The following is a 14446-nucleotide window of genomic DNA, read 5'->3' as shown; positions in this document are numbered from 1 at the left end:
GCAAAAGGTAGGCAGTGTTTATGTCTCCAACTAGAGTGTGTGAGAATACGAAGAAGAGCTGTGCATTTGCTCACCAAACAAATTAGTATGGACTTTTTAGGATGGCAGATGAAGCAGGTACATGAAACTACTGCTAAATGAATGGGAGTACGTGTGTGTGCCCACACCAGCTTACTGCATTTTATCTTCAAGGTTTGCCCATGCAGCTTTTAAAAAGAAGTAGTTAAATGATGTGGTGACAGTGATATCATTAGTGACAGTTCAGATGGCGTTTGAGATGCTCATAAATAAAAGCAACCTCCAAGAGTCATGCTGTCAGATCAGGTACCTGTACTGTTCAGCTGCACTCACCAGCAAAGCTGTCCCTGGAGAGAATGATTGTGCCATGGAGATGCCCTTTGGAGGCCTCACCTGAGCATACATCCAGATAAATGCTTCACTGCTTTCATCTTCCTTTGTAGGTGTGGTCCGTGCTGGAGCAATTACAGCATGGAATTAATTAGCTGCTGCGCTTCTGTTGAAGTCAGTGTGCGTGTCATTTGTGCTGGAGGCTGGGAAATTGTTTTCTCTCTCTTTGCTGTTGCTTTTAGTTGACAGATGATTTTGTACTGGGATTTTGCCTCAAGTGTTTAGACCTCTCGAAAGATACAGTGATGCTCCAGCACTTTGGTAGAAGCCATACAGTAATTGTATCCCTTTGGGTCAAAGCCAGATGCTGGCATAGAATCCTAGTATCACCAAGGTGGGGTAAGACATCCAAGATCATCCAGTCCAACCATCTACCTTCCACAAATATTTCCCACTAACCTACATCCCTCAGTTCAACATCTACACGTTTCTTGAACACCTCCAGGGTTGGCGACTCCACCACCTCCCAGCACAGCCTGATCCAGCGCCTGACCACTCTTTCAGAGAAGAAACATCCTAACATCTAACCTGTATATGTAATATCCAGTGCCATCTGCCTGGCTGGGTCCACACAAGCTCTGTATGCTGTTCTGTGTTGAAAGGGGAAGGAGAAATCTTTTCACATAGCGTGCTGTTCTGTTGGCACTGAGAGGCTCTTGAAAAGTGAGAAGTACTTCTTAATTAACTTTTTATTTTCCTTCTGTGTGGTTTGGAGAGGTAATATTTTTCTTCTGTTTAATCTAGGAAACGAAATTGTTCACAGAATGTTCATTATGAGTAGTATACCTGCTTTTATATATTTCAGGACTACACCTATGCGTTTGCTAGCTCTGCATGTACTGCTTTTGTCTTTGAAGCTATCATTTCTGTAAAGCAACAAAATCTTACTTATTTTCTTTCGTTATTCTGCTCTGCTTCCATTGATGCCTCTAAACTTTTGACTCCAGACTGGCAATATGAGGGTAAGAGATGGCAAAATGAAACTTCCTGAACATTGCTTGTCTGTCTTTATTTAATCTTTACTTTCCTTTGAACATTATTGAAACTCTTTTCACTCCCTTTTACTAAATCCTTTTGTTGCAATTAAATTCAGATTATTTGTTTCTGTTGTGAAGCTTCAATTATGATTTGTACCTTTTAACCATTCCCTTGTGTTTTGTTGATTCTTTTTCTTTGGGATAAATTGCCATCGTATTATACTGTCCTGAAGGACTCTGCTTCACCGTGGTCCCTGCAACACACAGAGATGTTCGTAGTGTAGCCATCAGTGCTGTAGTGTGGTGGTACGTGGTGAGCATTTAGTGCGTGTAGTTGACATGGGAAAGGAAGCTCACCTAAGAGGACGTAGCAAGCCATGTTTAGTTCGTGCTCTTTAACTGTTAGTATAAAAAGTGGATCAATATCTGAGATCTTAAATTCTCAGTCATGGAATTCTCCTTCGCTTTACAGAGTTTAGTTGAGGAAAAGATAAATGAAGAGCTCGTATTTTGATCCTCTGAGTGCAAATGAGCTGCAAACTATTGTAGCTTGTATGTGTCATACTTCAGAGATGGTATGTTAAATATGCAACATCACAAAACAGACAAATAAAACAACCAAGGTCCTTTCTCTGGAATCAGAAATAACTTCTCTCTTTATCTTTATAGATTGCAAGTTGGCCAGAACAGGTCCTCCAGCCACAATAGTTCCCATTGACGAAGAGAGTCGGAACGGTGAGTGCGCTTCGTTCTCGTGACACAGCTGCGGCCTCTGGTTGGGGCTTGGAGGCTCCCGCAGGGAATGAGATGCCTGTTGTCTGGCTTGGCAGCTAGCAACCCTATCTCTGCTCTGAGAACTGGTCTGTGGAAACCTCTGACAGTGAGCCGTGGTGGTGAAAAGGGCAAAGGGATCCAGTGTTGTCAGTAAGAAGCAGCAGCTCTCACAGTTTCACCTCTTAATGACTTGGGTCTTTCACCCTGGGTTGCTCTTGTGAGAGTGTTTCTTCTTTTCATAAGTACTTTGACCACAGTTACTCATAATACATGAGTTAACTACCTGTTTGCTCCTTTATATGTTTGTTTTTTTACCCACTGAGTTCTTATTCTTAGAACAAAGTTCTGTTTGATCTTCCATTTGTTTAGATTGCTAAGGTAAGACTTGAAACCTTCTTTCTCTGAAGTTTGTTTAGAGTTTTAATGTTCTTTGGGTTTCCCATGCAGCTTTCAGAAGGTTCCTTGTTTGTTGCTGTTCTTTGGTATTAGCATTATTTATGGATACCTCTGATGTGGCACGACTGCTCAGTTCTGGGCTTACATGTGTGTCACCTTTCTGGGAAGATGTCACATTCTCTTGAGTGGCAAATGCCCTTCATTTCCACGTAGGTGGTACTGGTACTTGCATAGCTCTTTTTCTCATGTACTAACAGCAGTTGGGTTTTATATCTGAAGGATGTTGTGTGAAGAATAGTGCAAAAGAAATAAGGTAAAAAGAAGTTTATTATAGTCATCTGAAGCATAAACAAAAATAAGGAGCAGTAAGAGTTTTGCATGCCTCTGATTGGTAGCTGGACATCGTTTCTTAGTTTTTTTTGTATTCAAATCAATGCTCATTAAATACTGAATTTTTTTTCCCTACAAGAAAGACTGTTGAATGGTGGGAAGAGGTGTGTTTTTTTTCCTCAAAGCTTTACATGCATATGCAAAGATTTAGTGTATCTATCTCACTGTGAATTCTATGAACCATTAATTCCACATTAAATAAGTCAAATGGGAAGCAGAAACCTGAATCGGCGTTGTAGGTAATGGAAACGACACACCTCATCTGTAAGCCACAATATGTATTAAATTAATGGATCTCCTGGGAAACCAGCTCTAGGAATGAAATGTCCTCAGATGCTCAGCTGTCTTTTTTGAAGTGGTAGGTTGCATCCTCCCCACTGCTACACACATTACTGGAGGTAATGAAGGTTGAATCCAGAGCAGCAGCTCAGCAGTTGGATCAGGGCTACTACCCATTGACTTGAAGATCTATGGGAAAAATGACTCAATATGCTGGTAGGTATTTTAACTAAAATAGGCACTGGAAAGGATGCAGTGCAGCTAGAAGCATCTGCTTTCCTGGCACTGTGTTCACCCTTCCAGAGTTCTTCTGGTTCAGTGGAAATGCTTTAGCTTGCTAAGATCTGTGTGGAGCCATGCCAGGCAGTGGGTACTGCAACAGAATTGTTGAGATGCACACTTGTGTGTTAGGAGAGAGTTAGAGACTGTTGTGATAAACGTATGACTGATGAGTAACTGATGGAGCCATGTTGTCTTCCATGTTTTCTACATGGAATCATACCAGTCTGTTTGTTTTTTCTCCATTCTTGGTAGTGTTCACATGCTTTACTTACGTGCCGCATCTAGCTATTTGGCAGTCTTGCAAAATTATAACATACTGCTATTAGCGATGCTATTTTAACAGAGTCTATCTTTAGCTTCGCTGCACTGAGTGTTTCTTCTCAGCATACAGAGTTCAATCATTACTAAATCATGTAGTCTTTGAAGAGTCTCCACTAATCTCTTTGGGGCTCTTTTGCATTTGTATCTATACAGGTAAGCATGGTGAGCCTCACTGGCTTCTTAGAAAGTTGCTGTGGTTTAATACATGTGTATTGAGAATAGCCTTTCTTAACAAATGTACTCAAGTGTTGTGTGGTTTGACCCTGACCTTGACTTAGCACCTCTAGGCTGATTGTGGAGCACAGGCGTTGCTTGTTGGAGCCTTGCTAAGTCTGGATGAACAGCAGGTGTATGTGCTGGTTCAGGTCCAGTCTAGAGTGCACCTGGAAAGTTAGGATCTGATGGACAGTCTACCCAAAGAAGAACCCAAAGCCGTCTGCTTGGTGTGCACAGCATTGGCAGATACTGTCTCCGGGTCTGGATTGTTCTGGATGTTCCCTTGCCATTTAGGAGTTTGGGTCATAGAAATCCTTGGGGAGCAGTGCAAATCAGGAAAACTGCAACAAAAGCTACACTAAAGGGGGCTTGCTGACTGTTGCTGTGCACCTCGTATTTGCTGTGGGAAGCATGCAGCAGGCTGTAATGGCAAAAGATGGTAAAAGATATCCAGTTATGGCTAGATAATTGTTCTGGCAAAGCTTTACTCTAGAGTTAATGATTTTTTGAATGCTCTAACCTCCAAGTTCTTCGTAATGGAGGAAAATCAGCAGACATTGTGTGGTTTAATGATGTCCTTTAAAGAAACACCTCTTTCTCTCATAGCTTGTGTAATTGATTGCCATATACGGAAATCACCTTCTGTTTTCAGAGATGCATCTAATTAAGACTAAGGCTTATTTGTTCTTAATCAACTGTCCAAAGAATCAAATTACTAGCAGCATTAGTAGTATTACTGAGGCTTAACGAATTTCTGTTTTCAAGGAAGGTTAAATATCCTAAATGAGCATAGCAGTTACTAGGCAAAAAGACTTAGAATGAAACACACAAAAGCAAGTGCAAGAACTAGAAGTTTAAAGATTTTCTTATCTTATAAATGTTTATGACAAGGTTGAATATGGAGCATTATGTATAACTTCATTGATCATCATTGCGCAATCATCAAAAATGGCCAGTATTTAAGCTGTCTGGACTATATCCTAATGTGGTGTTGATGCTCTTCTGGGGAGATGAATTAGACTTAAATTGTCTTCAGGGATGAGGTGTTCCCACCCTCACCCCCCTCTTGCCTTCATCTTGTACTTTCTATTAACCTCTGTAGGTTCTTTGGACTCAACAGTCTTTATTCAGCATTTTATTGTCTGGGCATACACATGAAAGTCACTTTTCGGCTCAGGTTGTACCAGTGTAAATCTCTCTCGTGTTTGGGACTTGGTGCCATCTTAGTGCATTCATACAGCTGGGAGCTACTGAGCTTTGCTCACAGAGTACTGAGCAACTGTATAATTAATGAGCAGATCAGGCAAGATCCACAGGTTTCTCCCGGCCTTGACATTTAAAATGACCAAGATTTGGAATTTAAATCCATTCTGTAGCAGGTCTAAGTTATTTTGAATAATGGTTATGCTGTGTAACGATGAGGCTTTTATAAAACGCATTTGAGTTACTATTTTTTTTTTTTAGTGAAAATTCTCATCAAAATGATTTAAAGTTTCTGAACTGCTCCTCTTCGACAGCTTGAGTACTCAGAATAAATTATTCATACTAAATTGTGATACTTAATACGTTCATATTCTCAGATTGTCAGTTTACCTTTGTAAATGAAGAATATATATGTATATATATATGTATATTTCAACAATTGATTTCTTTCACGTGATTTTAAAACACTGAATGTAATTTTACTAGCAGTATCCCTTCCCTTTACAGTTCCAAAAACGCTGTGCAAGGATAGGAGTATTTAATGTATTTTAAGCCTGCTTAGAAAGGCGAGAGTAGCATGAGTAGATCAGCTTGACAAGTTGGATGATGTGTTTATTTATTTACTTTATTTTCACCCAGCACAACTGCTTCTACTGGTGCCCATGACTAATTTTTGCCAGGTTTTCTTGTTCTGAAAGCTTTCTTTGTGTGGAAACATGATTTACATTTGGCAGGCACATCCGTAAGAAAACCTCCTTGCAGCACACCTAGAATTGTTTGGGTTGGAAGGGACCTTTAAGGTCATCTACTTAATCTGATTTTCTACCTGAATTAATTTGGAGCCTGACACAAGGAAATCACATCTGCAGCATAGGGCCGCTCGTTCAGACCAGTAAGCTGCTGCTGGAAGCCTGCAGAGAAACATGCTGTGCTTGATTGTCCAGCAAGCAGGCAGGTGGATTTACAGCATGCTGGGACTCATCTTAGCTTGGGGATCTCTGTTTGAGGGTGTAATCGGGTTATCTAGATTTATCCGTGATAGAGGCTGCTGCCCCTAGAAGGGGAGAAATGAACAAAAACAACGGCAGCAATCTAAGGAAAGAACTTATTTTACTAAATACGAGACACAATATGATACAATATAACTACAACTACTATATCAAACAAGGCAGAGAAAAAGAAAGAGAGAAAAAGAGTCCCGGAGAACCGGGGGCCTACTGCAATCTCTAGGCGACAGGCTGGAACGTTGCTGATAGAGCGAGACGGCAGGGATGGAGCGCTCCAAAGCGATAGACAGGGCGAAAAAAGGGACGTTCCAGCCTGGGAGCGAGATTATATGTGTGTCCTCCTCCTCTGGTGATTCATCTCTGGCCGCGTTGTCCCCTGGGATATGTAGTTTCCTCCAAGGGCTGAGTACTCGGGATGCTGCCATTCCACAGATCTGGAGCATGAACCTTCCACACTTCCGCATACCCTCTGTTACACTTCCACATACCCTCTGTTACACTTCCACATACCCTCTGTTACACTTCCACATACCCTCTGTTACACTTCCACATACCCTCTGTTACACTTCCACATACCCTCTGTTACACTTCCACATACCCTCTGTTACACTTCCACATACCCTCTGTTACACTTCCACATACCCTCTGTTACACTTCCACATACCCTCTGTTACACTTCCACATACCCTCTGTTACACTTCCACATACCCTCTGTTACACTTTCTTATACCACCAAAACAGTTCATACCGCACATGATCACAGAATCACAGAATTATAGGGGTTGGAAGGGACCTCTAGAGATCATCGAGTCCAACCCCCCTGCCAAAGCAGGCTCCCTACACCACGTCGCACAGGTAGGCGTCCAGGCGTGTCTTGAATATCTCCAGAGAAGGAGACTCCACCACCTCCCTGGGCAGCCTGTTCCAGTGCTCCGTCACCCTCACCGTAAAGAAGTTCTTGCGCACATTCGTGCGGAACTTCCTATGCTGGAGTTTCAGCCCGTTGCCCCTAGTCCTGTCCCCACGCACTACTGAAAAGAGACCAGCCTCGCCACTGTAGCTCCCACACCCCAGGTATTTATAAACCTGGATCAAGTCCCCTCTCAGCCTTCTTTTCTCAAGGCTAAACAGACCCAGTTCCCTAAGTCTCTCCTCGTAGGGGAGATGGTCCAGGCCCTTCACCATCTTTGTGGCCCTCCGCTGGACTCTTTCCAAGAGATCCCTGTCTTTTTTGTACTGGGGAGCCCAGAACTGGACACAGTATTCCAGATGAGGCCTCACCAGGGCAGAGAAGAGGGGGAGGATCACCTCCATTGACCTGCTGGCTACGCTCTTTTTAATGCACCCCAGAATGCCATTGGCCTTTTTGGCTACAAGGGCACACTGCTGGCTCATGGCCGACCTGTCGTCCACCAGGACGCCCAGGTCCCTCTCAGCAGAGCTCCTCTCCAGCAGGTCTTCCCCCAACCTGTACTGGTGTATGCAATTATTTCTACCGAGATGCAAGACTCTACACTTGCTTATGTTAAACCTCATCCGGTTTCTTACTGCCCAGCTCTCCAGCCTGTCCAGGTCTCTCTGAATGGCCGCACAGCCTTCAGGCGTGTCAGCCAATCCTCCCAGCTTCGTGTCATCAGCAAACTTGCTGAGGGTGGCCACTATCCCCTCATCAAGGTCGTTGATGAAGATGTTGAACAAGACTGGACCCAGCACAGACCCCTGGGGTACACCACTAGTCACAGGCCTCCAGCCAGACACCGCACCGCCAACGACAACCCTCTGCACTCTGCCAGTCAGCCAATTCTCGATCCACTTCACCGTCCACTCATCTATCCCATACTTCCTCAGCTTTGTTATAAGGATGTCATGGGGGACCGTATCAAAAGCCTTACTGAAATCAAGGTAGACTACATCTACCGCTCTCCCCCCGTCCACCCAGCTAGTGACATCTTCATAAAAGGCCACCAGGATGGTCGAGCACGACCTCCCCTTGGTGAACCCATGCTGAGTACTCCTGATAACCTCCTTTTCTCCCAGTTGTCTGGAGATGGCATCCAGCACAAGCTGTTCCATCACCTTCCCTGGGACAGAGGTGAGGCTGACTGGCCTATAATTACCCGGGTCATCCTTCTTGCCCTTTTTGAAGACTGGAGTGACATTGGCCATCCTCCAGTCTTCAGGCACCTCCCCAGTTCTCCAAGACCTTTGAAAAATTACAGAGAGCGGCTTAGCAATAACCTCCGCCAGCTCTCTCAGCACCCGCGGGTGCACCCCATCAGGTCCCATGGATTTATGGACATTAATGTTTCCTAAGCACTCACGGACCACCTCTTCCCTGACTAAAGGGAAATCTCCCATTCCCCAGATTCTCTCATCAACCACCGGGGACTGGGATTCCTGGGGGAGAGCCCTTTCACTAAAGACAGAGGCAAAGAAGGCGTTCAGTATTTCCGCCTTCTCAGCATCCCCCGTTACCAGAACACCCCCCTCACTTAGTATGGGGCCCACATTCTCCCTAGCCTTCCTATGATGTCATGATGTAGAATATTGACAGCACAAAACCATGACATTCCACCCCTTATTCTACATTATTACATCATGGTTACACAGATACATGGAATTACTGACTGCACTCCCCCAGCATCAATTTGCCCTGTGGTACACACTGAACATCCCCATCCTTCTGCATCACCCACCAGGTGCACCCAGGTCCCTGGGCAAAAACAGTTCCACGGACAGGTTTGCCATTTCCAGAGGCTGGAAGGACCCAAACAGCTTTTCCCAACATGCTCTTCACATGCACAACAGGGACTTTATCTCCTTCTATGGTGTGTAGGGGACTAGATTGGCTAGGACCATCGCGATTGACAGATCCTCTAGTATTGACCAACCAAGTGGCTTCTGCCAGGTGCTTCTCCCAGTGCTTAAATGTTCCACCACCCATTGCTTTCAACGTCGTTTTTAATAACCCATTATATCGTTCAATTTTACCAGAGGCTGGTGCATGGTAGGGAATATGATAAATCCATTCAATGCCGTGCTCTTTAGCCCAAGTATTTATAAGTGAATTTTTGAAATGTGTCCCATTATCAGATTCAATTCTTTCTGGGGTGCCATGCCGCCACAGGACTTGTTTCTCAAGACCCAATATGGTGTTTCGAGCGGTGGCATGGGGTACTGGATATGTTTCAAGCCACCCAGTGGTTGCCTCTACCATGGTAAGCACATAGCATTTACCACTGCGAGATCGTGGCAAGGTGATATAATCAACCTGCCACGCCTCCCCATATTTATACTTCTGCCATCGCCCTTCCTCCCAGAGAGGTTTCATCCTCTTGGCTTGTTTAATTATAGCACACGTTTCACAATCATGAATAATTTGCGCAATAGTGTCCATAGTTAAGTCCACCCCTCGGTCTCTGGCCCACTTATATGTTGCGTCTCTTCCTTGATGGCCCGAGGTCTCATGGGCCCATCGAGCTAGAAATAGTTCGCCCTTATTCTGCCAGTCCAAGTCAATTTGAGCCACCTCAATTCTGGTTGCTTGATCTACTTGGTGGTTATTTTGTTGTTCCTCTGTTGCTCGACTCTTGGGCACGTGGGCATCTACATGACGCACCTTTAGGGCCATATTCTTTGTTCGGGCAGCGATGTCCTTCCATAGTTCAGCGGCCCAAACAGGTTTACCCTTCCGCTGCCAGTTGTTTTGTTCCCATTGCTGCAGCCATCCCCATAAGGCATTGGCCACCATCCATGAGTCAGTATAGAGGTAAAGCACTGGCCATCTCTCCCGCTCAGCAATGTCTAGGGCCAGCTGGACAGCCTTTACCTCTGCGAATTGGCTCGATTCTCCTCTTCCTTCTGTGGCCTCTGCAACTTGTCGTGTAGGGCTCCACACAGCAGCCTTCCATCTGCGATGTTTCCCAACAAGGCGGCACGATCCATCAGTGAACAGGGCAAAATTCTTTTCGTTTTCTGGAAGTTCATTGTATGGTGGGGCCTCTTTGGCGCGTGACACCTCTTCTGCTGGTGATGTTCCAAACCTTTTACCTTCAGGCCAGTCCATGATTACCTCTAAAATTCCTGGACGATTGAGGTTCCCCATTCTTGCTCGATGTGTAATCAAGGTAATCCACTTGCTCCAGGTGACATCGGTAGCATGATGGGTGGAGGGAGCCTCCCCTTTGAACATCCAGTTCAGCACTGGCAGTCGAGGTGCCAGGAGGAGTTGTGTTTCAGTTCCAACTACTTCGGAAGCAGCCCGAACCCCCTCATATGCGGCTAAGATCTCCTTCTCAGTTGGAGTGTAGCACTCTTCAGACCCCTTATACGCTCGACTCCAAAATCCCAGGGGTCGGCCTCGGGTCTCTCCTGAGGCTCTTTGCCACAAACTCCAAGTGGGACCTTTCTCTCCAGCAGCAGTGTAGAGGATGTTCTTTACATCCTGTCCCGTCCGTACTGGCCCCAAGGCCACGGCACGGGCTATCTCTTGTTTTATCTGCTCAAAAGCCTGCTGCTGTTCAGGGCCCCATGTGAAATTGTTCTTTTTCCGCGTTACGTGATAAAGGGGGCTTACAATGAGGCTGTAGTTTGGAACGTGCATCCTCCAAAAGCCCACCACACCCAGGAAAGACTGTGTCTCTTTCTTGTTAGTTGGTGGAGACATGGCAGTGATTTTGTCGATCACATCTGCTGGGATGTGACGACGTCCATCCTGCCACTTGATACCTAGGAACTGAATTTCCTGGGCAGGCCCTTTTACTTTGCTTCGCTTAATAGCAAAGCCGGCTTGTAGAAGAATGTGAATTATTTGCTTTCCTTTTGTAAAAACTTCCTCTGCTGTATTGCCCCACACAATAATGTCATCAATGTACTGCAGGTGTTCGGGAGCACCACCTTGTTCCAGCACAGTTTGGACCAGTCCATGGCAAATGGTTGGACTGTGTTTCCACCCCTGGGGCAAACGGTTCCAAGTATACTGAATACCCCTCCAGGTGAAGGCAAACTGTGGCCTACATTCTGCAGCCAAAGGAATGGAGAAGAAGGCATTAGCAATGTCAATGGTGGCATACCATTTGGCTGCTTTTGACTCCAGCTCGTATTGGAGTTCCAACATGTCTGGCACAGCAGCACTCAGTGGAGGTGTTACCTCATTCAGGCCACGGTAGTCTACAGTTAGCCTCCATTCTCCACTGGCTTTACGCACTGGCCATATGGGGCTGTTAAAAGGGGAATGAGTTCTACTGATCACTCCCTGATTCTCCAGCTGACGAATCAAATCGTGAATGGGGAGCAAGGAATCCCTGTTAGTGCGGTACTGCCGTCTATGTACTGTCTTTATAGCAATTGGTACTTGCTGTTCTTTCACTCGTAGCAGCCCCACAACAGACGGGTCCTCTGACAGGCCAGGCAAAACAGACAGCTGCTTAATATTGTCTGTATCTACAGCAGCTATTCCAAAGGCCCATCGATAGCCCTTAGGATCCTTGAAATGCCCCCTTTTGAGGTAATCAATACCCAGTATACATGGAGCCCCTGGACCAGTCACAATAGGATGTTTCTGCCAGTCTTTACCAGTGAGACTTATTTCGGCCTCTAACACAGTCAACTCTTGAGAGCCCCCAGTCACTCCAGAAATATGGATTGGTTCTGTCCCTTCATGACTGGAGGGCATTAGAGTGCACTGTGCGCCAGTATCCACCAGTGCCTTATATTCCTGTGGTTCCGATGTGTCAGGCCATCGAATCCACACAGTCCAATAAATTCTATTATCCCTGTCCCTCCCCTGACTGAGGGTAGGGCCCCTCTATTGGTTACCTGTGATAACCGGAGCAGCTCTACTGGTGGTTGGTCTATTCTGTAGTTCTCTCACCCGTGCTCGCAGTACAGAAGTAGGCTGGTTATGCCACTTCCTCATGTCCTCTCCACAGTCACGTAGGTAGCACCACATGGAAACACGCGGTGCGATTATACTGTTATTCCTTGCTCGAGCTGGGAAGCGTGTGCGTCTAATTGCCGAGACTTCTGATCTTACAGGTGAGGAGTAGTGTTCATCACCTTTAATTAGTTTGATCAGTTCCTTTAGTAGACTTCCTTGATCGTTCTGATCTTCATTGGACACTGCTGATACCTGTATGGGTTTGTCACGATTGGTCAATGGAAATAGTTTCTCGTGCATCTCATCCAGCCGGTCTTTTACTTGTGAGATGGCAGAAATAGTGGCGGTGTACAGTGGGGAGAACTGATGTTCGAAGTATTGAAGTGTCCTAATCAGTTCACTAACTTCGGGCCTTCTGTTGTGGTCCACATATTCTTTACACGTTGTTGCCAGTGATGACGCGTATTTCTCTGGTGCTGTACTTGTAAGTTTCTGCCATATGTCAGGATCGGTCTTCACATTCTCAGGATCACGTTCGTTTAAATTCGCAGGGTTGTACAACAGTTCCACCATGGCCATTTCCCTCAGGTACTGGATACCACTTTGGATTGTATCCCATTTAATAACGTTAAGCTTCAAAGCTGCCTTGTAGGGGTGCCTTACTTTCACAGCTGCTAAGAGTCGCTCCCAGAGGGTGGCATCTCCATCTGAACATCTGCTAATCTCTCTGTCGATAGCTGTGTCTCCGGAAATGTTTCCTAGCTGGCGTGCTTCATTACCATCTAGTGACAGGCTGTGGGCCCCGTTGTCCCAGCAGCGAAGCAACCAGGCAAGGACACCTTCGTTTTGACGCCGTATGAACTCCTTTCTTGAGCCTTGGATCTCAGTCAGCTTTAGAGGTCGACGATAAACAATTTCCTCCTCCTCATCAGCCTCTTCTTCACGCCTCTTAGTCTTTCTTTTTGCCTTTCTCGGTGCCGATCCAGACGAGGTACCTTCTTCTGCTTCCTCTTCTTCTGCTCCTCCTTCTCTTCGTTCTAGACGCGTGGACACCCATCTCCATTTCTTGCCTTCCACAGGGGCAACTGATATTGCTACTGATGCCTCCCGTGACTGATTAGAGTCGACCTGGATATTATCTTTGTTGGTCTGAATCTCAGATCGGAAACTCTCTCTCTCCAGAATAGTATTATACAGAGCACGGTATGCGTAAGCCAAACCCCAAATAATGTTTACCTCCTTAGATTTCTGACCCAAGTACTCACTTAATTTCTCAGGGTCCCTCAGGTGTTCAATAGTGAAATCCCACGACACTGCGGGTCCCCACGCTTCTAAGATCTTTCCTAAACCTTTCCATATTCCCTGCCAGTCAGCATTCTCTGGTTTTGGAGGAGACTTCTGCATAGAACGAATGTATAGGAATACATATACATTCACTGATATTGATAACATGAACATGAGTATGAGACCAAGAATTAATATTACCTCGGCTGTTGAAAAGCGTACGACAATCTGAGAGTACAGCCTGTACACTGGATTGAACATCGTGGTGTCTGTTAAATTAGCTATTCCATCTGGAATGTATGTGCCGACAATTAAATTATACCACACTGCATATAAGTACCAGGCAGGTGTCTCCATCACTGTTCTTATTAGGTTATATAGATAGAGAATTCCGCAAAAAGAAAGCACGTATGGACAATATGTTGAGAGGATCATGATTGCTTTCAATCCCCTAAACAGAGCGACTGGAATGAAGAGTGGGTTCATAGCTGATAGTAGCTAGCAGGCCCTGTGAAAGTCAGAGCTAACTAGCTGTGCTCTGAGAGAGCAAGAAATCTCTTTGTTTTCTTTACAAAAGCAAGATAGTAATGCTCAGAGTGAGCAGCTAGCTCAGACTGTTGACAGTTCGTCTGGAATTTCAAGGTCACGCTCTCAGTGAGCAGCTATGAAAAAAAAATAACACTCCTGTAACAAAGCTTTTAGAGAGCAAAAAGAGAGTTGTTCTGGAAGCTAAAAAAAGCAGCAGATCTAATCGAATCAGATTGCCCGCATTCTCCACCAAGATAATGTAATCGGGTTATCTAGATTTATCCGTGATAGAGGCTGCTGCCCCTAGAAGGGGAGAAATGAACAAAAACAACGGCAGCAATCTAAGGAAAGAACTTATTTTACTAAATACGAGACACAATATGATACAATATAACTACAACTACTATATCAAACAAGGCAGAGAAAAAGAAAGAGAGAAAAAGAGTCCCGGAGAACCGGGGGCCTACTGCAATCTCTAGGCGACAGGCTGGAACGTTGCTGAT

The 14446-nt window shown here is 45.1% G+C and overlaps 1 protein-coding gene across 11 annotated transcripts in view; it reads left to right on the top strand.

Annotated features, from left to right (window-relative positions):
- Positions 1–14446, top strand: part of PCDH15 (protocadherin related 15) — a 597589-nt gene that overhangs the window by 336215 nt on the left and 246928 nt on the right. For 9 of the 11 annotated variants that reach the window (XR_011904016.1, XM_072339847.1, XM_072339849.1 and 6 more), the window contains 2 exons: positions 1356–1370; positions 2055–2120. Coding sequence is in view for 10 of the 11 variants with exons in the window: in XM_072339847.1 (XP_072195948.1) it covers positions 1356–1370; positions 2055–2120 (81 nt within the window). In the remaining variant the exon portion in view is untranslated. The remainder of the gene's footprint in view (positions 1–1355; positions 1371–2054; positions 2121–14446) is intronic. The other 2 variants (XM_072339854.1, XM_072339856.1) reach the window with 1 other exon arrangement.

The sequence above is a fragment of the Excalfactoria chinensis genome, chromosome 6 (genome assembly GCF_039878825.1).
Source record: "Excalfactoria chinensis isolate bCotChi1 chromosome 6, bCotChi1.hap2, whole genome shotgun sequence".
Classification (NCBI taxonomy): Eukaryota; Metazoa; Chordata; class Aves; order Galliformes; family Phasianidae; genus Excalfactoria; species Excalfactoria chinensis.
The sequence above is the reverse complement of the archived record's forward strand: the minus strand, read 5'-3'. Positions and strand labels throughout refer to the sequence as shown.